Genomic DNA, 24,737 nt, shown 5'->3' with positions numbered 1-24,737 from the left:
GGAGCCTGTGATGTCATCTGTGAACTTGAAACTTGAACTATGAGTTCTCACATAGATTTGTATTGGATTAATAAAAATAATTCAGTTAAGAACTTAATTGAATTTATAGTTATAGACTCCCTTTGTGTATTTTCTCAATTAAATAATTGTAAAAATATATTAATAATTGACCCTCAAGGTCAAAAAGTTGACCATTGGTCTAGCTGCTCTCTGACAGTCTCTGACTAAATTCCCAGTAGTTTTTCAGGTTTCTTGAAGGTGAAAGTGAATAGAATAGTTAAGGCCTTTCCATTCTTCTCCAACTGAAAGGAGAAAGAGGGATGTACTCTTCCAGTATATCAGCAGGGAGCCTGGTAAGGCAGAACTTCAATTTCATTTTTAGCCAGAGAAGCTGCCTGTCTGTGTCTAAATAGTCTCATGTCTATCTAGACACAGAGGGGCACCCTGAGCAGATGTTCTTTCTTTAGGAGTCACTGCAGTTTCTCTCATAGTTATGGCAACATAAGATAAGCAGACACTCATTGTCCAGAGATAGTGGCAGCAGATCCCCACGAGGTGTGACGAGGGCTGCTCTTCCCAATACTCCTTGGATGTGAAGCGCTTGTTGCTATGGGAGTCAATTTCTCAGGGGCCAAGAAATCTTTTGAAGATGGAGACTGGACCAGTCCATGACCTCTTCCTACTCAGGATCCATTGTTATCAGCACAGCTGTCAGAGGTGGCATGGTCTCTTCTGAGGACTGCTTTCAGGAAATGACACCAAGGTGGACTCCCAAGGCAAGAAAGGAGTTTTCCAGCCACAAGATTCCATGAACTTTTACAAGGGAAAAGGCTATGGGGCATTTTTATGGCACTATTGGAATGCTCCATATTTTCAAGTACTGAGAATCTGGTGACTGAAACTAATTGCTTTCTTCAAGTTGAACCCTATAGGGATGCATCTGTTCCCAAATGCCCTCAAGAATTATTTCATGAGAAAAATAAAGCTAGCATTGTCTCCTCAAGTGTGTATGAGGGTGGCAGGGTGAGAAATGGGGATAATAACAGCACTTTTATTATCTTTTAGGCTGAAGGATTAAATGATTTATTCATGCAAACTACTTATGACAGTGCCTCACATTTAGTAATATCTCATTATATCCTGATGATGATAATGACCGCAATGATTGATAAGTTATTTATCCAAGACTAGGATAGGAAATAATATCAAAAGGGAAAAGAAATTCCATTACAGTCACCAATCTCTACCACTGATCATATTCTACATGTCAATGACTGGTGCTGCTCACAAATATTCAGTGTCATCTTCTTCCAAGCACATGTTAGGACTATACTTCTCCACCTGCATTAAAATTAGACATAAACAATTTGACTTGCTTTGGCCAGTAAAAGCAGAAGTGACACGTGTTATGCCTAGGTGGAAGTTTTATGAGCTAGCACATAATTTGCTCATGCTCTTACTCCTGCTATGGAAATTGTGGAAATACACAGTGAGCTGGAGTCCCCACCAGCTGGTCCTGAATGACATGGTGACCAAAAGCCCTCTTTCAATCTACATTTGATATACAGAGTGAGTGAGAAATAAATTTTCGCCATATGACGCCACTCTGATTTAGGGGCTGTTGTTTGAAAGCTATGTCAATATGTATTTATTGCTATTACTAGCATCATCATTATTATTTTAGACACTCATTAACATGGTATACAGAAAGGAGATTTCTAAAAACAATAGTAAGTATACTTCTGGATGTACTGTATTCGATCTTACATTAAAAAGTACATTTTTAGGCCTTGATCAAGTTTCCACAATTTTTTCTTAACATGAAAATTATGTGACTTTAAAAACATCCATGTGTATTCGTGTGATGCGTGTGTGTCCTTAGGAAGGAGATAATCTGAAAGTGGAATGCTAACCTTGTGTTTTTCACTAACTTAAAGCTTACCCTGAACTCATTAGAGTTTCCAAAGTCTATGTTTGCCCTAGTTGATTTAGGCAAACAGCCCAGATACCACATCATTTTTTAAGTTCCAAGTAAGCCAAAAAAATCTACCCTCATGCATATAATTACTTCACTAGTGCTAATACTGTCTTTGTCCGTGACAGACAAATGAGACTCTTTCCCTTGGTGAAAATTGTAAGGACCTGAATCAACCAAAATTTCACCCCTGGGCAGGGAACTCCATCCTATAGGTGATGGTCGGTTTGGGTATTTGCGTTTTTAAAGACTTTGCCACTCCAAGTTGAAGAGTACAAACATTATCCGGAATCATTAACAGACTATTTATTAAGTACTGGCAAAGCCCTAGCTGTTCTCTTTGAACACCCTTTACCTGTCCATTGCCGCTGATGGAGTTCTTTCTCCTCCTCCTTGGATTGCTTTTGCACAGGAGTTGAAATGACTCTTCTGATTCCCCAGATGGGGCAGCAGTAAATCTCCTGACAGGGCAGGATCTCACAGAAAGTGATTTCAGGTCCTTGGAGGGAAGACGGTGTGGTTGCCAGGGATACATTAGCAGCTGCAAGGCAGAGGGTAGAGGGGAGGGAAGCCACAAGGTTACCCTGACGGGGGGTTTCTTCTGCGACCGCTCACACGAAGGGAAGGTTTGAGATGAGGAACAGGAAGGCCTTACCAGAGGGTGAGGCTGTGGGAGTCAGACCAGGCTCCTGCGTGGCTGTGAGATTGCTGGAGGAGGACAATGGGATGATTACTGAAGGAACCTCCAACGATCCTCCTCCCAAAAGGCAAGAGGCGAACTCACCTTGGGGGGAGACTTGGGGCACCTCGGTCTTGATCTTTCAAGCTAAGTATGTAAAGGGAGACGATTGTCAGGGCACTGTTAAAAAATAAATAAACAAAGCATTATGTGGTGGATTTGAATCCAGACACTTCTCACATATCCAGCTGGCCAAGAATGTACACTAACAGGCCACACAGATAGGAGAGGAAGGAGAGTGGGCCATGGCTGAAAGGAGTGCCATGGAAACAAGCACAATTATACTTTTCTATCCTGGTGAGAAAAGCCCTTGGCTTCTTGCAGCTCAGAGGCTCCCGAGGTACTCCAGGCTGATGGATTTTTCCACAACACTGTCTCCTGGTTCTGGCTGGCAAGCTGTCTCAGAAGTGTGGATAACTAGTGGAAGATTACAAGGGGAAGTGTATGAATTCTGGAGGCAGCCTTCTGCTCCTTGCAGGAAAAAGTCAGAGCAAAGTTCACAGCCCACTGATGGAAGTCGCCTGCACTGTAGCATTTGGAGATGAAAGGCAGCACATGATTAGCCAGCTGTAGATGTCAACCCCTTTGGTCACTTCTCTGACATAATCCTGCTGTCTATCTTTTTAAGGCACAATACACCAAAATGGGCAGAGGAAGGAAAAGAAATGCAATAAAGCATCCATTCCCGTAATACATGACTTCAAAATAATGAGAATATCTGTTTTTTCTCCTAATTATCAGAACTTATATATCCAAACGGAATCTTTTCTTAAGGGTGCTGAGCTTTGGGAAACTATTCTTAACAAGGCTCATGGATCTAAACACTTAGGGGTCTCCTCTTTGGGGGATGCCTTTAGAACCATCTCACAAACCATACAAGGAAGTCGGCCTTACAATTTTACAGTAACACTTGGTGCTGGATTTGACAGCTTTACCTAACTTGACTTCTTGCCAGCTTACTTTACACCTGGTCCTCCAGATGGGACTGCTTATTATTTTGCTTTGCCCGTTAAAGGTGTTGGGTTTACCATCCTTAAGTATACTCAAAGAGATGTGCCACATGTCTGAATTCCATTCAAAAAGAAAGAATTCTCAGTATGTCCTCAGCAGCTGGTTCCTCCCAGGAGGTACAAAACTGTCATCGTCAGACAGAATATGGACTGCTGTTGTGGCAACTGTTTGTTTTTTGGTCCAGTTTCCCTTACATTGTTCTCCCATGTACCCAATTCTCCGGGCCCCCCAAAACTAATCCTTAAGTAATATTTCTAAATTGTTCCATCTACTTCATTATATAACCAGAGAACTTCCAGGACCATACAGTGAAATGGACAGGTCCCTTCTTTGGGGGGTATGTCCGATGGTTTAGTTCTTCTCAGGTATACCAGAAGCAAGGCCAGGAACAAGATAACATGCCTAATACCTCCCATTTATGGTCTTAGATGGTTAACAATATTGGAATTCATAGACTCTGATAAGCACATTTTACAAAGTCTCAGAATTAGATCTTGTATGACCTTTCCATTGGATTTAATGGAAATCTGTATTGCTAGACAATGCCAAGTGTATCTATTAAAGGTAAATGCTGTGCTTTCCTGAGTTGAGAATTCTGTGGAGTGATGTGTAATACTTGGGTAAACTTCCCACAGTGGGCAGCAAGTCAAAAGTGAAAATGCTGAGGACAGATATGGGTACAGAGAGATCTACCCTGCCTTCTACAGCTAGGGAACTGCTTTAGATCAAGGAACCAGAGGTGCCTTGGGAGAGCCACTTGCTCTGTCTCTGACAATGATTATCTCCCCTACGACAAGGTCCTGGAGCTGGTCCTTTCTCACACTAACAAAGCACTTTTGGGGGTTAGATAAATACTCCTTTCAACATGTGACTAGTCAGACTAAAAATAAGAAAAAACTATTCAAAGTCCGGAGAACATGGGCAAGAGCAGGAGGCCTGAGGGAGCACAGCTAACCAGGTCAAAGGCAGAGGAGCCAGCGCAGTGACAGAGGCCTGAGAAAGATCATCCCACTTTCCTGGGCAGGAGGGGCAGCCCATCAAATGTCACCTAATGCTTGCACAGCAAATACTTTTATCCTTACTGTATTTGTTTTATTTAATTACTTAGTAAATTTGACTACAATATCATTTATTTGTACATCTTGGAGTAATCTCATAGTCCCTTTGGTGCAAAGTCTTCACTGAAGAGTCCAAAAGACTTCTAAAAAATATGAGTGACCAGGGAATCGTGGCTTGTACCTGATTGCTAACTCACTCCTTTCCCCCAAGTAGAAGGGAGAACAAAGAATTTGAGAAATTTATTTGCATGACTAAGAGAGACACAAATGTATGCTAGCATACACACACACATACACACACACACACACACAAGTGAAAGGCCCAGCAAGCTGCTAAAACATACCAGTTGATTGATATCATCATTCATGTTTAAGGAGACCTCCTTCATTTCACATTTAAGTGCAGAAGGCCTGTGCTTCTTCCTTCAAAATATGAGTCTGAAAAAGGCTCTCTTATCTATAAGCTAAATAGCAGGTCAATCCCTGGTTTAAAGGCTGCTTCTCTTCAAAGCAAAGGGAAGGTCAGTCTCCAGTTCATAAGTGAGAAAAGAAAGAATTTGACATAACATTGAAGCTTTTCTTACCAAAATGCCATCACAGCAATTAGAGTTATAACCAAGGTCTGGAAAACCCAGTTAGGGCACAACTGTTTTTTTCCTGAAAAATAAACCTATAAAAAGATTCAGTAGTGAGTAGTGATAAATGAACAACACTGAGATAAGGAAGTCTGAGGAATTTTTCCCACTAGTGATCTTTTCTGCTCCCTCGGGGTGGCTGACATGCTCTTCTCAGCTCACATTTTCCTCCTTCCCTCTACTTCTATGAAAATGACTCTCTTCCAGCACCTACCTCAAGTCCCTTTCCTTACATTCAGGCCACAGTAATCTCCCCTTTATCTAAAATCCCATAGGACAATTGTCTGTGTGCTTAATCTTGCAACTTTTTGAGGGAAGAGGAGACCTACCAGACCTGATGCTATTGGAACCCAAATATCCATCCCTTTTAATAGGATACCTTTGAAAACAAAAAGATCTTCAAGACATGAAGGTACAAATTCCAATGGAAGAATTTCCAACATCATGACAGACTACAGAAAGGACATTTGTGGCACAAAATCCTACCAAGCACTCTTAAAACATACACTGGTACCCAATTCTACCTCCTATTTATAAGGACAGCTCTGGACCTTTGCCTTATTTATTCTCATAGTCATTCAAAAAATGTTTATTGATCACTACTATGTGCAATAAACGCTCTAGGGAATATAAAAAATAATTCAATTACAGTCTCTAGAAAGTGAATGAGACAAAATTTTAGGACTGGTGCATACTGGCATGAAAATTTGCCTATGGGGTATGAGCCAAGAGCTATACAACACACAGCTGTGGAATGATGGGGAAGCCAGCTGAAGATATGGGTAGAGATTTTCTACCCACCTAAATAAGATGACACATGAAAGCAGCTCACGTCTGGCAGACAGTGGGTACTCCTTAAATATGAGTTTTCCCTCTAATGCAATGGGGAGTTTTATTTTTGCTTCTTCCTGGGATTAAAGGGCAGAGCCATGCTTTTGGTCAGAAAGGTGTTGGATGATGGTGGTTGTTAAGAAATAGCTTAAAATTGACCTTCGGTTGAAATTTTTAGGCTAGTTATCTGATTAAAGAAAATGTTTTTCAATGTAATATTGGGAGGAAAATTTTTACTGTTATTTACAAGTACACAGATCCTATTATAACTGAGTCACCCATAAGTATAGTGGAAGTCACTCTGAATATCAAGATCTGAATGGTTTATACTATTTTTACATCTCACTGAGATGGATCTAAGAATGTCCTAATAGAATGATGCACCAAGAAAGGATTCAATGAAATTTGTTGAATTGATTGACATTAAATAGTATTAGTCTCAGAACAAGTGCTTTCCCCTCCAACTCACTCTCCTATACCTGCCAGATTATTTTATATCGTACACTTTTGCCCGAAATTCTTTGACCTAGTACAGGGAGATGGTCTAGGACCTGGAGTCAGACTCGGTGTCAAGTCTTGTATAAGTTACCTAAACATCATTGAGCCTTATATTCTTCATTAATAAAATAGGAATAATAAAATAATGTCTGCCTACCTTTTCAGAGTTATTGGATGATCCAATTAACAATGCAGTGGTTCTCAAATTTAGGTGTACATGAGAACTACCATGGAGTAATTCTGTAATATTAAAAACTTAAATGCCCTGAAAAATTCAATTCAGTAGATTTTATTTGGGATAAGCTGAGGTCAGGGAATCTATAAGAAGTGGATGTTGAAAAGTATTTATCAGTATTCATTCCTTCCCCTTTCCTCTCCTCCTCTGCATATTCAGTAAATTCTTCCTTAAACTTGGAGGGCCTTTCCATCTCACTCTAATCCCAAACATAGCAGGAATCACCCACCCAACTCTTGGAAAGCAGAGACAGAGGGAATGAAGAACCCCATGGATTGGATGAGAGCTAAATTGGGAGACCTCAATATTTCTCCAGAAGAAGCAGCATTGGGAAGTTAGTACTTTGCCAGCCACAGCCAGTACTTTGCTCATCAATACCCCCCACCCAACCAGAAAATACATTCCCTGCTCACATGTTTATTTCAATGACCCAAGGATCTTGGTGGCCTCTAGGAACAGATGACATCTGGGGGGTTGGTGGTAGAATGTAATGAAAGTCAATCTCAAATGATACCTTCTACAAAGACAACATAGGGGGAGCAAAGCACCCCTATTGCTTGTATTTTATTAAGCTTCCTGGAAGATTCTGATATACACCAAAGAATGAGAACCATAAATTTGAAAACAATAGTAGCAGTGATCACTTATATGGCATTATTACATGCCTTATGCTCTTTTGAGTGCTTTACATATACTGATTTATTTAATCCTCACAAACACTCTGAGACAGATATGTTGTCATCCCCATTTTAGAGGTGGGGAAAATGAGGCACTCAGAAGCTAAGTTCCTCACTCGAGTCACACAGATAATTAACCGCAGAGCCAGGATTTGAATCAAACAATTCAGCTCAAGAATCCATGTTTGTTTTAACCACAATGCTATGCGGCCTCCTTTTCATATCTGTTAAAAAAGAAAACGCTACACAGCTAAGATGTTGTTACTGAAAAGGTTTTCATGACTTACCAAATGAACTCCTTAGCCTGGTGGTCCAAGAGAACCTGGGCCTAACCTAGATTTTCAGCCTTATCTTCCACTCTCTCCCCACCCAGCTCCCACCCAATCCTCAACAAAGCTAATTCCAACTCCCTAAAATATATTGTAGCTTTCAGCTTACAGACCTTTGCTAATGTCTTTCTGAAACCTCTCTACAAGATCCCTTCACTGTCATCCCATCACTGTCTAGTCAAAGCTTAAGCTTCCCTTAAGGCCAGGCTCCCCTAATATTCCTGAGATATTCTGAGTCTCTGAGGCATTAGTCACATCCAGTTTTGTACATCTGTTATGCGTATTTCCTTCCGGTCTGCCCCAGCTACCTTGTAATTCCTTAGCAGGGGCCACATTTTACTCATCTTTTTCCACCTCCTACAAAAGCGCAGTAACTGCAAGAGGTCTCTGAGTCGAGTGGGTGCTCTAATGGCTGAAGTTAGTCTCCACCTCTGTGTGCACACTCCAATCTCCCCACCCCACCCACCATCCAAGACACTGAACCATTATGCGTTTTTAATTTAAATCATGAGTCTTCAGAGAATAGTTTCATGCATTGTTTTCGGGGAGGTGCATGGTCCAAGAATCGAACTCAGGTCTCCCACATGAAAGGCAGGCATTCTAACCACTGAACTACCCATGCACCCTCCACTCATGCATTTTAATATAAATATTTATTGAGTACCTACTATGTGCCAGTCCCTGGAGATAGAGAGTGAGGAAGGCAGACTTGGTGCCTGCTGTTATGGACTGGACATGCTATTGACATTCTGAGATAACTGCAAAATAAAGACAAGAGCAGCTGCAGAGGCTGCAGGTCTTCAGCTTGCAGCAATAGGGCTATCATGGATGTAGATTCTTGCTGTCATTCCCTCTGTGCCACTGAAAATTTGCTAGCGCAAAATAATTAGAATAAGCAAATTCAGAGAGTCAGAAACTAAAATTCAAGTTACTAGGGGTCAGGTGGAGGAGGTAGGGAATGGGAAATTAATGCTTTAACAGAGTTTCTCTTGGGAGTGGTGAAAAAGGTTTGGTCATAGATGGTGATGATGGTAGCACAGCACTGTGAATGTAATTCACAGCACTGAATTATATATTTGAATATGGCTAAAAGAGAGAAATTTTAGGTTGTATATATGTTACGAGAATAAAAATTTTTAAAAACACCATAGGACTATACAACATAAACAAGGAACCCTATTGTAAACTGTGGACTATAGTAAACAGCTCAATTATAAAAATAAACTTTCAGGGCAGGCCACGGTGGCTCAGCAGGCAAGAATGCTCGCCTGCCATGCCAGAGGACCCGGATTCGATTTCTGGTGCCTGCCCATGTAAAAAAAAATAATAATAATAATAAAATAAAATAAATAAATTTTCATAAATTGTAGCAAAATTACCACACCAATGAAAGGTATTAACAATAGGGGTATATATGGGAATTCTGCATTTTCTGCATGAGTTTTCTGTAAACCTACCAGGTTCCTAATTAAAAAACAACAACAACAAAAAATAACCAAAGGGCACCCTCCCACACAATGGTTTTAGTATTATTTTTAAAAATAATTCATACTGTGTTCCTTAAGCACCCACCTTAACTCCATCACCACTTAATCCCATCCACAGCCTTTGTAAAGTGGGCGCCATCCCCATTTGCCAGTACAATTAAGTAACTAGTCCAAGACTGCATATATGAATAAATATATCCATGTATCTAGGTACACCTGGAAGCTTATTTGCAGCATAATGCTTTACTTATTTTTTTATTTTTGGGGGAGTAGATGGTCTGTGAATCGAACCTGGGTCTCCTGCATGGAAGATGGGCATCTAACCACTGAACTACCCGTGCACTCTAATTATTTTTAATGTAGAAGGATTTTGAATTCTTTCTGAATCTTTTTAGAATAGCTCAATATAGTATAGTTGAAGGAAGAGAGCGCAATGGGGGTGGGGGTGGGGGGTGGGGAGAGTGCAGGTGCCAACCATCAAGTCTACCCGTAACAGTGTATCAATTAAGTTCTGGTTTGCTTTCCCTGGGAGGTTCCTGCTTCATGAAACACTGGTGGGTCAGAGCCAGCAAGCTGAATTTCACAGCTCTCTCTGAATTGCAGGTAGGACGGGAGAATTGCAGCTAGAAAGGGAGTTTGGCAACCTCAGTCCAGTCATCCCTGACATTTCTCTGTAAAACAGCCAGGTCCCCTTTAGGTTAATAAGTGATTGACCTTCATATTTTAGCTGTAAATGTTATTTTAACTGAAGACTTTGCTAGCTCACAGCTCTTCTTTGTTTTTACAGCCGCTTAAGTTATCTTTATTCATTAATTAAAACCATCACATTTTAACCATTGCAAACAAGTGAGTACCTATTTTTGCATTTGCATATGCAATACTGAATATAAAAGGGAAAAGAGGAACTCGGGGATTAACTGCTGTCCCTCTGGGATCTTCTGAAGCCAGAGATAAGGGATTAGGTAGAGTCATGGCATGCACACAGATGTTGTAGCCCCATGCCCTCCATCTGCATGCAGAGCCTGATACATTTCATCTGATGAGGACAATATAAATAAAAACTGATAGGATAAATATTTCTGAAATGGACATGTTCTGAATTCATTTCTCTAAACTTCTGCCCTTTAAAACCTGCTAGCATCTGTTAAAGGGATGGTATTCAAACACCTGAAGTGCATAAGGAAATAAAGTAGAGAATCTATCACCAAATAAATGAAAAAAATATATTGATCAATTTCTCTAAAGACAAAGACTTGTTTGTCTAGTATAGAAAATATCATTATAAATTTAACTTTGTTTACCTTGGCTTTTTTAGGAATGGTCCTTCTTGGAGAAGATGTACTGACAGCTCTGCTAAATTTACTTTTAAAAAAGAGAGAGAATATTGATTATTATGCAAATGTCTTCTCCAGGCAGTATATGACAAAAGCCCAGGCTGTCACTAAGACAGCAGTATGATTCTTTTTTGCAATGCAGTGGTGTAATTTTAAAAAAGAAAAGTCAAAGCAATTGAGAGTTCCTTTTGTGGAAAAGAACTCTACTAAGCATAAATGAATACATTAAACATTGCATTTCTGTTTTTCTCAAAACTAGACCCTAGGAACTGTGCATTCACCTTCTTAAGTAATTAAAAAAAAAAATGCTTCCCCCCTTCAGTACCAAATGATTTTCTAAATTTAGAAATCTCCACCTCTTCTCATTAAAGGAGAAGTCTCCCTTTTACTATAATATAGCACTTCCTATAACAACTGCTATTAAGCAGATGCTTCATGTTTTGTTTTGTTTTTAAGCAGCAAGTGAAAAAACAGAAAAAGTGTTACAGAAGGCAACTGTGTTCCAAAACATTCTCAAAGAAGAATAAGGACTTTATTATCAGAAAAGAAAGGCTGCTGCTTGATGAAAAAGACCATTTACATTGTTCTCATTATGGAAACACCCCACTCTCCTTTCCCCAAATTTCTATGATGCTCCTGGGTATACCTGATGGAGCTTGCTTCACTAACAGAGGACTTCAAACTACTGAGCCGCTTTAGCCTGGCCAGCTTTCTGTTCCATATTTCTAACTCTTCTATTCTTTCTTCAAGGTTGTTGGTTAGTTTGCAGAGCTGCTTCACTGCACCGACATTTTCCATAAAGATCTGGTCCTGAAAGGAAAAGAATACAGAGTGCATAAAATTTTACAGTTGTAGCTCACCAGACAACTGTCCATAGCCCAAAGACAGTTGGAACATACCACTGAAAACGCTTACGTACGCACAGCGACAAGTTCATTCAAGATAAATCTGGGAAGTTTTGAAACTTAAAGCCGTCTTGCTCAACTGCTGGCTGTGTTGTAAAACTGCTTATGTTCCATTTGCAATAAAATGGAAATATGTCCTTGAAACCCGAGAGAGAATGGAGCTGAAGGACGTTGTCAAGTTTGGAATGCATAGATTTATTTTCAGTGGCCATTATGCTATATTTAAGCTTATAAAAAGAGAGCCAGAACTGGCATCTGAATTTTGATTTGGGTGTTCAGCCCTAAATCTCCGGAAGAAATGGCTCCAGCACTGCCTGGTAAAATGCCCATTAGGCTGCTCAGGAGAAGGAGGAAGACTCGAGACCTGGTGTGCTCTGGAATCTGCTGTCTACCAGCTGTGAGCCTCAAGGTAAAACATCATAACCTCTCTGGGCTTCAGGTTCTTTGTCTATACATGAGAGGATAATTCCTGAGGTATTAATTTCTGTTTTAACATCCCAAGAGCTAGCTAAAGTATACAATTTATATTTTAGCCCAAATCCCAAACAACAATTTAACAAACAAACACGTAATTCTTCCTGTTCAGAGAGGGTCACTGGCACATCAGGAACAGGAAGAAATGGGAGACCCACCAAAGCCAGAGAGGCCTGGCCACCTCTCTCCCCCGTCCGTCCCCCCCCCCCCCCCACTTCGGCTATTCAATGAGCATATGCCTCTATCTCTCAGCCAAAACGGAAACCCCAGAACGCTCGTCAACTCATACCCCAAGCCCATGTATTCTCTGTTTACAAGTACTTCCGAATCCCTCGGCGTTCTCCCTGCCTCATGGAAGCTGGCCCACTATTGTAAAGTGATAAGCTTAAGGCCAAAAGAGAAAGACTAGCTGTTTTTGTGGTTGGGGGGCAACCTCTGAGGTTCTCATCATGTAAAGTGAAGCTGTAAGGGTTTCAAAACATCTCAGAACAGCCGCTCAGAAAGGACTCCACAGTTGAAAATTACAGCTTTACTGTTTAGTTGAGTGTGTCTTGTGAAACACTGGAGGACTCGTTTAAGCTCAGAACAGCACAGATCTAATGAAGCCCCCTGAGCTCTCTGCACTCTCCCATACCTGAGTCTCTATTCAAACAGTTACCTCTGATAAGGCCAGGCCAAACCCTATCCTATCCCAGAAGCCTTCCCAGGGGTCACTGGGCAGAGGCACCCCTCTCATTCTCAGAGTGTGTTCCATTTTATCACCTGCCCATTTGTCTTGTATCAGGTGGTCTGTGTCTGCCTCTTCACCCTGATTGTGAGCTTGTGGAATGCGAGATGATGGTGATTCAGTTTAGTTTACACAACTCAGCACACTGCTTTGCCTCTAGTAAATGTTCAGTGAGAATGTACAGAATTGGAATTAGAGGGTGCTGTGACTTAGCAGAAAGCTTTCTTTTTGAAGAAGCAAAGTGACCAAAAGGTTGGTGTCTGAGGTCTAGTATGCTTGTTCTAAGGAAACTTACAATAAGAAGTAAAGGAGAGAAAGAAAGAGGGAGGAAGGAAGGATGGAGGGAAGGAAGGATAGAAGGAAGGAAGAAGAAAAGTCATCAGAAAAACCGTAGATTTTTCCTAAAGTCTTGTCAGATGTCCTTCAAAATTTATCCAAAGAATGCAAATTGATAAAAATCCTTATGAGGTAGAATTTGACAATCACTAACAAAAATACATATGTTTTTATTTTTGACCTAGTAGTCCCACTTCTAGGAATCTATTCCACTGACCCCCTAGTGGAACTGAAACAACAATAAAAATATATCCATAAAGCTACTTATTGAAGCACTACTCATTGCAAAAGCATGATCTCAACCCAAATGTCTATTCATCTAGTCAAAAGTAGGGGACAGATAAATAAAATGTAGTACATTCACACAGTGGAGTCCTATGCAGCTGTAAAAACGAATGAGGTGTATGTCTGATAATATTACGGAGGAAAGTAGGACAAAGTATAGATAGAAAAAAGCCGGCAAAGAAGAGGATGTATACTATGCTAACTTTTATCTACAAAAGGAAAACACAAAAATATAAACATTTTCTTATACTAAGAAAAAAGAAATCAAAAGTTAATTTTAAATGGTACAAATAATGGGAAGGAAGAAACAAGATAAGTGAAAGAGATAGAAGTTAGGCTTTCTGAATGTAACTTGTACAGATTTGCCTTTGAAATAATGTAGATATTTTAAATAAATATAATTTATAATTAAATTCATAGTTATGGTTTATAATTAAATCAAGATTTTAAAAGCAATCCCCTTAAAATCAAAAGCAAAATAAAACAAATGAATTTGTACTGTAACTTGAGTTTCTGTACAGAAAGGATTTCTTTTACGTAACTTCAAAACATAATAATTTGGCCATTGCTAGAGAGATATATACTGAAGACAATAAAAAAACCTACAAAGAAATATTAAGCTTTTCAATAATCATATTGTCAGTGATTGTGATGAATTTAATAGATATAGTTACATATATACTTGGATAAAGCAAATATAATTATGCTAATAGAGTTATGAACCAGGATTTTAGCATTTAAGAAAATAAATATAAACAAAAAATCAAAAAATTAAGTCAAGCTCCAGCAAACCTAAGTGTGAATGAGAAATATTAGTATGAACTCATGATGCATTTTATTTTTAAATAGAGACATTTCCTAGCTATGTTCACTGAAAAAAATTTTTTTTGATTAAGAAAAAATTCTTCTATCCACAGCAAAGAACCCGCTTCATTTTGATCTCTGAATACCATTCCTCACTGAAAGGAAGTAGGACCTTTGGGGAACTATTGATTTCAGGTTTGGAGCAGGAAATGTATGAGTTGAACCTGGAACATCTTACAATACCAAAAAACAAGGAAGTTATCAAAGACTACTGAAGTTATATCAAAACGAATAAGGAACTAACCGAAGAAGCTCCCTTAACCAGAGATAGGACAATTTGAAGATAAAAAGGACTAGTTACCATAATACACTGAAGCAATCAAATATGTTTTTACAACATACACGAGTTCATAACCCGATTAGTAAAAAGCAAAAGAAACTTTATTGGCCACAATTGAATGATATTAAGAATTTCAATTCATTTTTCTGAAAACTAGTAATAAAAGAAAGAATTAAGCTCAGCAGGTAAGAACGCTTGCCTGCCATGCCCAAGGACCCGGGTTCAATTCCCAGTGCCTGCCCATGTAAAAAAAAAAAAAACAAAAACAAAGAATTAAGCTTAACCTGCTTTTCTTGTATATCATCTATGTATTTGATGAAGGACAGTTTCTCATTTTAGAAGAATTATAGCTTATAAATGAAGAAGGAATGATAGACTTGGAGTATTACCATTTTCCAACCCTAATTAAATAATGGACCAAAGCAACAATCCTCAATAGCTGCTAAAACTTACGTTTGTTTGTTTTATACACACACACACACACACACACACACACACACACACACACATACAGATATAAAAAGCAGGTGGGGAAATTCTAATGCTGACTAGATTTGATGGTATTAAGGAATTACTGTTAAGTTTTAGGTATGATAATGGTATACAGGTTGAATTCTTTAAAGCAAGTCCTTCTCTTTTAGAAAAAATATTGAAATATCTATGATAAAATGAAAAGATGTTTGAGTTTGCTTCAGAATAATCCAGGTATGAGGATGTGGAGAAATTGGAACACTTACTCACTGCTGGTAGGAACGTATAATGGCACAGCCTCTGTGGAAGACAGTTTGGCAGTTCCTCAGAAACTATTGAGTTGTCCTACAACACGGCAATACCACTACTTGGTATATACCCAGAAGAGTTGAAAGCAGTGTCACAAACAGAGATTTGCTCTTATGAAACTTATTTCTGTAGCAGAAATGCTAAGCCTTCCTATAATTATGCCTAAGAGTTACTTCCAGAGAACCTCTTTTGTTGCTCAGATGTGGCCTCCCTCTCTCTCTAAGCTCAACTCTGCAAGTAAACTCACTACCCTCCCTACTACATGGGACATGACTTCCAGGGATAAGCTTGGAATCAACAATGCCTTCCTGACCAAAAGGGAGAAAAGAAATGTAACAAAATAAGGTATCAGTGTCTAAGAGAGTTAAAAAGAGTCAAGAGGCTATTCTGGAGGCTACTCTTATGCTAGTTTCAGCAGTTATTGCTAATTGCCATGGTTTGCCAAACCCCAACCAACATCATTTCTTTCAACCCTAAAGAATACCCAGGGCTCTATCTGAGATCCTACAAAAGTTGCATGCACTAAGTTTACTTTTCAGAAACCTAAAACCTTCAGATGGTTCCCAGAGCAGATAAGCCCTGAAATACAGAGGTACAAATATCACCAAGAACATCAACCAGCTCCATCACCCTATCCCATATTGTTAACACCCCTTTTCAACATGAAAAAAAATTAGAATGGGTATAAAACAAATATCCCTAAAGATTGGGAGAAGGATCAATGGAGAAGGAGAAGTTATCATAGAAAAGTTAGTACTTAGACTACTGAATCATACTGACATTTAGTTTTAGTCTCCAGTATCTTGGAGAAGGAAATACCTGAAATTGTGGAACTGTAACCCATACCAAACTTTGAAATCTGTTCTATAACTACTTATTAAAATGTACTTTGAAATTTATTGCTTATTTTTAATATATATTTTGTAATTTAAAAAAGTCCAGTTATTCAGGGAGGATAGTGAGGGGGGATATAACTAAAATAAAATTGGACATATATTGATAACATTATACTTGTCTCTTTTATTTTGTGCATGTTTAGAATTTTTTCATTAGAAATGTTAACAAATAAATCACATGCACACTCAAAAACTCTCCCTACAGAAGCCTGTCTAAATTTTATAACTTTGATGCAGGTTTTCTTTTAACTTCTAAATCTGCTTTCATTAAAATGAGGCAGAAATTATGAAGTTGAGAACAACATTCCAAGATACTAAACCATAGATTATTTGCCATGTTTATATTGTAGACCCTTATACTATAATTGCAATTACATCATTTACAGCAGATACTATGGTCATTTGATGTCCACCCAACAGTCCAATCCAGAGTCCTGGCCATTATGTCTGCCTCCTTCCCCTGCCTTGTCCCCTCATACTGTGTAACACCATGTTGTCAGTTTTACATCCCAGGTCTCCCGAATCTATCCACTTTTCTCTATCCTCACTGCTACTACCGTAGCCAACACACTTTTCTTTCTTGAAAACTGAACTTTATCCTTTAAAAAAATTGCGCTTGAAACGCTGATTTACAGTTTAGCCCAAACCAAAGCAGACTGTGGAGAATGATGATAAATTCCACTCTAACCCACAGCAAGTTCCTCTAGAATATCTTTCCTAATAAGACTTTTAATGCTGCTTCATGAGATATAGGCAATGGCTGTGATGGTCTGGTTACTTGTCAATAATGATAAAAAGCCAGCTCTAATTTCTTCAACTCAAATCTGCCAGCACCATACATCTTCCAGGTAGATCCAATAGGCAAGAAGATTATTTATGTGTTTTCCTATTTAAGAGGAAATAAAGGTAGAGAGAGAATTTACTACCTTCCTGATTATAATTATGGTTCTGGCTTTATGGATCCAATGGAAAATTACCAAAAGATAAATTTCCAGGACATTTTATGGGAACTGACCCTTTTAGAACACTTCTGTCCTCTAACATCACAGGGAAACCGGTATAAATATCCTTAAAAACGTAGTCTAGAATTTTCTGAAAATGTCCTTTTATACACAAGTGATAATGTCTCCACCAATGGATTTTAACCTAGAATGTATACCAAGTTTCCCAAGAAACTTTTTTTTTCTAAATACATTTATCCAAGTCACATGTAGAAATTTGGATTCATCATGGCTGAGATGGGATTAAAGCCAGGACAACTTGAAGTTTCTCCATCCCATGCCCACCCTTGGTTAAGAACTACTTTGTAACTATACCTACTTCAATTATTTGACACTGCACAACTATAATTAACTTTTTTTAGTGAGGCCCACAACCTCAGCTGATAGGAAGCCTTGCAATTGTGGTGTAAAAATAGTTACACCAGCTTGGCACCAAAAATTGTTGATAAGACATGGGGCAAAATGTCAACTATTTCAAACCATACAAGAATCTTTACCCACTGGTTTGAAAAACTTGCAAGAAGGAGGAGATACAGAGAGACAGTCTGGATATATGATCTGGTCAGATGTTGAGGGCAGTTTGGCAAGTATATATGCTCATGAAAACAGAGCCAATATTCCAACTCAGAATGGGTCCTTCATTTAAGTTTCACCTTTCACCACAGCTCCCTTCACCATGCTCTAACCATATTGAACATTTGTGGTTTGCTGAACATATCCTTTTCTGTGATATCTGGAACTAGCTCCATCTGAACCACCTGTCCTTCCATCTCTCACCTTCTTTACGCTGGCGTCAAATTTTCTTATATTATAAACACTTATAAAGTGGATGCATCAAGGAGAGGCCTTGCACCTCGCCCAGAGCTGATTCTTCAGCACCAAGTGAAAACACAGTACATATCTGAGGGGTGAGTGAATGAGTATTCTCACAGTGATGGTTCATGCCACAAGGCACTGCAAGATCATAGCTTTGCTCTCTAGTGAAATGAAAAGACAGCCAAACTTGCAGTTTATTCATTTATCTGTGATTTTTCTCAGAGAATAAAAAAAAAAAAAAGTCCATATTCTCTTTCAATGTTAGGAAATGCCCATGGAAATCTGGGTGAATGAAAGAAACTAGGGCTTATTGCCCTTAAGGCAATGGACTAGTGGTTCCATTTAATATAACCCTGAAGGGAATGATAAAGGTGAGCAGAGATAATCACAGTGTTTGGCATCATAAATCATCAGGTTTATTATTTCGTGTTCACCAGGAACCAATTAGGTTCTCACCATTCAAATGCAGAGAGAAGGTGAGAAGTCTTTCACATTCAATCAATCCCTGAATAAAAACCAAGTTTACTGAGGGCAAAAAAAAAAGAGTGTCAGGCTCTTTATCAAACCTCACAGGTATAAGAGGGCACAGTAACCCAGAAGTACTGCTATGATGTAAGAACACTTTCATGAACGTGGAACTGAGAGATGGGTGCTGGTGACGTGCTGTGAGCACCCTCCAGCCCTGCTCACTGCTTGATAGACAATCCACTGGATTTACCACTCAACAGAGTCAATAACAAGTGGCTATGACAGTAGGTTCTCTAGCTGGGGCAATCTGCCCCCCAGGGGATAACTGGCAGTATCTGGAGACATTTTTGATTGTCACAACTTGGGGCCAGGGACTATTACCAGTATGTACAGCACAGATGCCAGGGACTGTGCTAAGGATCCCTACAATGCACAGGACAGCCCCCTAGCAAAGAGTTAGCCCGCCCAAAATGTCAAGAGTGCTGTGGCTGAGAAACCCTAGGCTATAGGAGAAAAGAACAAGAGTAAAGGAAGAGTTTTAAAAATTTTTAATTTTTAATTTAAAATTAAAAAAATATTTTAAAAAGAATAAAGGAAGAGTGTTATGGGGCAGCATAAAGGAAGCAGACACATGTCAAACCACTGATCTCACAAATAGTTATTTGAGCAGCAGGGCTGGGTCATTAATGGGGATAGAAAGTTATAAGATATGGTCTCTGTCCGGGAAGGACTGTGTTCACAAATTCGCAGCCCACAGACCAAATCCGCCATCAGACCTGTGTTATTTCACTCAGTGTTTTAAACATGTCTGAAGTGGTTGCTAATGTTTTTAAAATAGATTTCACATAAAAATCTAGATTTCTACCCCCTCTCGAAAAATTGAAGATCTAGCCATACTAGGCCTCTACTCCTGCACAGCAGCATTCTTGCCTCCCAGCAATGCCTGAGGAGCTGCGGCTGGTGGTGGCTGCCCACTTCAGAAGGGCATGTCCTCTCCAAGCCCCACAGTGCTCAGGTCCCCAGATACCTCACACCAAGGCTAGGTACTCACTTGAAGTATCTGACCAGGCCTCATAGACATGTGGATTGGGAACCCCTTATGTAGGGGTCATTATGGAGTCATATAGCTGAAGACCTTATCCCAGAGGAGTTTGTGAATAGATTGCAAAGGGCCTACAAACCTCCTGAAATGTGAAATATACGTGGATATGTTTACATGCATTCTTCTAAGGAAAAAGTTCACAATTTTCATCAAGTTCTATTAAAAAAAACAAAACTGGTGATCCAAAACAATTAAGAACAACTGCCCTATAGCAAGCAAGAAATATTGTTTCACAACCAAGCAGTCCAATTAGATTGTGTGCAGATTATAGAAAACTAATTTTCATAACCAAAATTGATTCTTCTACACAGAACTGGTATTTTGCTAGACGTATTGGAAACCATTAACATTTTCTCAAACATGGAATTATGTCAAGGTTTACGGCAAAAAGTCTCTAAAGAGAATTCCAGCTCAACTGTTAACACCATTTGTGATGCCACATGGGGTATATATGTTTAATGTCTTAGTTGCTGGACTAGAGAATTGTCTGACTCTGCAAAAAATGATATAAATTCTTGTTAGGTAACTGGGGATTTTTGCCACTGCTTAAAATGACAATCATAGGTTGACAATTTGATACTCTGAAAATTTCCATAATTCCAAAACATAGATTATGATGTCGGTTTTTGACATTTGAATGAGTAATTCCAGTCAGAGAAGCATCTGAAAAGTCCCTGACCAATGTTATGCACAATCTGTTAAGATGCTTATATGGTAAAACTTAGAAACTCTTGGTTGCTTACCCAATAGCCAGTCACCCCTGATTCCCTGGTAATTGAAGGCCCTGCTCAAATTGGATACCCCTGTGTTACTTGGGACCTTTCTTAGCTTGAGGTAGAAAAATGTTGATCTGTCTCAAGTAGCCACATTGTTTCCTTGTATTTTTACTTATTATTTTTTAGGGGGTGGGGGGCATGGGCAGGCACTGGAATGGAACCCAGGCCTCTGGCATGGCAGGAAGAATTCTGCCTGCTGAGCCACCGTGGCTCACTTTGTTTCCTTGTGTTTTGCTGGTAGTTTATCGGGTAGGGTACAGTCATGGCCAGAAGAATGGATGGAGGATCAATTGGGAGGCTGCTGGGGATATTCCCTTGCTCTTAAGAAAGGATACAAGATGTGTGAATCTACCCCTTTTCTGTCTTTGGATGATTTATGCAGGGACCTCCTGCTTAGACCTCATGGGGGGAAAGCCAAGAGAAGCACAAAGTAAAACACACAGCTTCCACAACCTTGAGGGGCCAAATTGACAGATTCTGAGCTACCGTGCAATTTTTCAGTGAGATAATAAAGGTTTCTCACCATTTAAGCAACTTTTAGTTGGTACAAAAAGTATACTATCTCATTATTTAGCAAATAAATGCTAGTGTGGAATTAGATAAAAATTCCCACCTTAAAACAAAAGTGGCGATATCTGTAGTTCTAATTAATTGCAGATGGTTAAATAAATGTCTGTAGAAAATATTTGATGTTACAGAATAGAGACCAGTGATGGAGGTGGACGAAAGTTGTAAATCAGAGTTCTATGAGATTGATGCCTCAAAGGAGTTTTTGGTCTAGGGAAGGCAATGTTAAGAGCCAAAAAGTAGTCAGAGAACCCTTAGGACTCAGGGGCAGAGTAGACTAGTGGTTTAGAGAATGGGCTTTGGGCTTGGACATTATAGTCAAATTATTTAACATCGCAAAGTCCAGTTTTCTCATCCCTTCTTATCATGGGAATTAAACAGTACTTTCAAAGAGCTGCAATAGGAATAAATGAGTTTGGATTTTCTGCCAAGATGTCATTTATGTGATTCTGCAAATCACACACTAAAACCAACATGGATTAAATGGATTAATAAGGAAAATAGAACAGGCAGTTTAATACCTGCAGAAATTTGTAACCAGAGCGCACACATACAAAATACAGTTCCAATTAAAAATACTGGCTCACAATAGTTAACAGGAAGACACTAACAGCACTACCAGAGGCAACTAACTGGAGGAAGGGACTGAGTGATAAGGGGTAGTTTTAGTTTGCTATTTGGTGAGGCTGTGTTTGTCAGTTCTTTGTCTCTATGGACCAATGAAAATTGTCTAAAATTAAGAGTACTGCTGACTGTACAACCAAGTGAGGACACTGTAAGACATGGTTTGCTTATTTTGGACATTATCCATGATGCCCGATAGATGGAGGGAGCTGAAGTGTACAATGACTGAGAAGCAGAAGGGTGAACTGGGATACAATTATATGATGGAATATGTTGCAACTACAAAAAGGAAGGATACTGTGAGACATGCAACAAACTGAATAAACCTAGGGACAATGTACTGTGCGAAACAGAAACCAAAGAACAAATATGCTAAGGTCCCTTTCAGAAAATACTTATAAGAAAATTGAAGACTAAACTGTAAGCTCTTATAGCAGCTACACTTAGTCTGACGTTCTAAATGTATTTCTAGATTCCAAGACACTGAGCTATATGTGTATTTGCTAGTATTTCCCTGTAACTTTGAGAAGTTCTCTGACACCAAAGACCCAGAAATGGAGTGCTGCAGCCCTGAAAGTTAGCATAACTATATACACTAACAGTTAATGTAACTAAAAAAGAGATAAGGCCTCAATTAGAGATAAAAATGAAATAAATCTGGCTGGGACTAAGATAAATCAGAATAAAGGGTAAAAGATGATAGTGTCTATACTCTAGACCTTCACCTACAGTATGAGACAAAAGGCAGAGAGGTTTATCATGTCTAGAACCTAAATTTCCTGTAACACACAATCTAAATCAACCTGTCTGGATAGCTCATTTAAATAACCCAAATTCCTGGAGTCCAGAACAGAAATAAAGCCTCGTAATTCTGTATTGCTTAATGTCATACCAGGATACATGTCAGACCATGGTGGGCTGATAATCAAAAAGTATTGGTAGATCCTCGACTGAAAGGGCAAAGAGAGAAATGAGACAAAATAAAGTGTCAATGGCTGAGAGATTCCAAACACAGTTGAGAGGTTATCCTGGAGGTTATTCTTACGCATTAAATAGATATCGCCTTTTTAGTTAAGTTGTAACAGAGAAGCTGGAGGGAACTGCCTGAAAATGTAGAGTTGTGTTCCAGCAGCCATGTTTCTTGAAGATGATTGTATAATGATACAGCTTTTGCAATGTGACTGTGTGATTGTGAAAACCTTGTGTCTGATACTCCTTTTATCTACCTTATCAACAGGCAAGTAAAACATATGGATTAAAAATAAATAAATAATAGAGGGAATAAACGTTAAAATAAATTTAGCAGATTGAAATGCTAGTGATCAATGAAAGGGAGGGGTAAGAGGTATGGTATGTATGAATTTTTTTCTGTTTTCTTTTTATTTCTTTTTCTGAATTGATACAAATGTTCTAAGAAATGATCATGGTGATGAATATACAACTATGTGATAAAAAAAGAATGTTCATATTGTATGTTGATTGGTGTTATTAATAAAAATTTAAAAATAAATAAAAAGTATTGGTAGAGTCCCTTGAGGGTCCAAAGGAAAAAATAAACATATGGAACAAAAAAATAAATACATTTTGGACATGTCCATGATGCCCAATAGATGGAGGGAGCTGAAGGGTACAATGACTGAGAAGCAGAATGGCAAACACTGATACATTTATATGATGGAATATAATGTCTAAGAAACCCAGGATACCCTTTCTACCATAGGGTACTCCCAAGGAAATAGGCCAAATCCTTGATTTTTTTTTTTTTTTTTTTTTGCATGCTGTATGGTAGGGGTTATATTTCATTCTTTTTCTGCATGATTATCCTGTTATTGCAGCACCATTTGTTGAATTTGTGTGTGTTGGGGGGTGCAAAGTGCTAGGGCGAGGAATTGAATCTGAGTTCCCTGCATGGCAGGTGAGAATTCTACCACTGAACTACCTTGCACCCCCCCACCCCAAGTCCTTGATTTTGAGGTTTGCCCTTATAAAACTTATTTTTGTAGTGGTGAAGTTAAAGCTAGCTATAATGAGACCTAAGAGTTACTTCCAGGAAACCTCTTTAGTTGCTCAGATGTGGCCTCTCCAAGCCCAACTTTTCAAGTAAAATCATTACCCATCCCCTACATGGAACATGATATTCAGGGGTGAAAGTCTCCCTGACAATGTGGGGCGTGACTCCTGGCAATGAGTCTGGCCCTGGCATCACAGAGTTGACAATGCCTTCCTGACCAAAAGAGAGAAAAGAAGTCGAATAAAATAAAGCATCCATGACTAAGAGAGATCAAATAGAGTCAAGAGGCTATTCTGGAAGCTATTTTATACAAGCTTCAGTTAGATAGTGCTAATTGCCATGGCTTGCTAAACCCCAACCAACACTCTTGTTAGTGCTTAAGAACACCTAGGGTTCAAACTGAGATTCTGTAAAAATTTCATGCACTAAGTCTGCTTTCCTGAAATCTATCATTTCCAGAGGGTTCCTAGGCCAGATAAATCTTGAAATCCAGAGAGGTCAGCCTCTTCAAGATTATTAACTAATTACATCCCCCTATCTTTTAGTGTCAACACCTCTTCTCAACATGAAAAAGTCAGAATGGGCATTGCCTAAAGAGCCATATGGATTGGGAAAAAGATGAAAGGAGAAGGAAGAGTTATAACAGAGAAAATATAAAAGTTTAAGGAACAAGTATGACCGCTGAATCACTATGTTGATATTTCTTCTAACCTCCAGTATTTTGGAGCAGCTAGAACAATCCAGAGAGGCCAGCCTCTTCAAGATTATTAACTAATTACATCCCCCTATCTTTTAGTGTCAACACCTCTTCTCAACATGAAAAAGTCAGAATGGGCATTGCCTAAAGAGCCATATGGATTGGGAAAAAGATGAAAGGAGAAGGAGGAGTTATAACAGAGAAAATATAAAAGTTTAAGGAACTTTTATATTTAATTGTGGAATGGTAACCCATAACAAACTCTGAAATCTGCTCTATAACTATTTGTTGAAGTGTAATTTGAAAAGTATTGCTTTTT

At 39.0% G+C, this 24,737-nt stretch overlaps 1 protein-coding gene across 3 annotated transcripts in view; it reads right to left on the bottom strand.

Annotated features, from left to right (window-relative positions):
* MYRFL (myelin regulatory factor like) overlaps positions 1-24,737 on the bottom strand; it is a 127,785-nt gene that overhangs the window by 10,950 nt on the left and 92,098 nt on the right. For all 3 annotated transcript variants that reach the window (XM_077111414.1, XM_077111412.1, XM_077111413.1), the window contains exons 14-19: positions 11,456-11,619; positions 10,777-10,837; positions 5,368-5,453; positions 2,760-2,834; positions 2,631-2,683; positions 2,331-2,516 (exon numbers count right to left, since the gene is read on the bottom strand). In XM_077111414.1, coding sequence (XP_076967529.1) covers positions 2,331-2,516; positions 2,631-2,683; positions 2,760-2,834; positions 5,368-5,453; positions 10,777-10,837; positions 11,456-11,619 — 625 coding nt within the window. The remainder of the gene's footprint in view (positions 1-2,330; positions 2,517-2,630; positions 2,684-2,759; positions 2,835-5,367; positions 5,454-10,776; positions 10,838-11,455; positions 11,620-24,737) is intronic.

Source organism: Tamandua tetradactyla, chromosome 7, assembly GCF_023851605.1.
Source record: "Tamandua tetradactyla isolate mTamTet1 chromosome 7, mTamTet1.pri, whole genome shotgun sequence".
In the NCBI taxonomy this organism is placed as follows: Eukaryota; Metazoa; Chordata; class Mammalia; order Pilosa; family Myrmecophagidae; genus Tamandua; species Tamandua tetradactyla.
The sequence above is the reverse complement of the archived record's forward strand: the minus strand, read 5'-3'. Positions and strand labels throughout refer to the sequence as shown.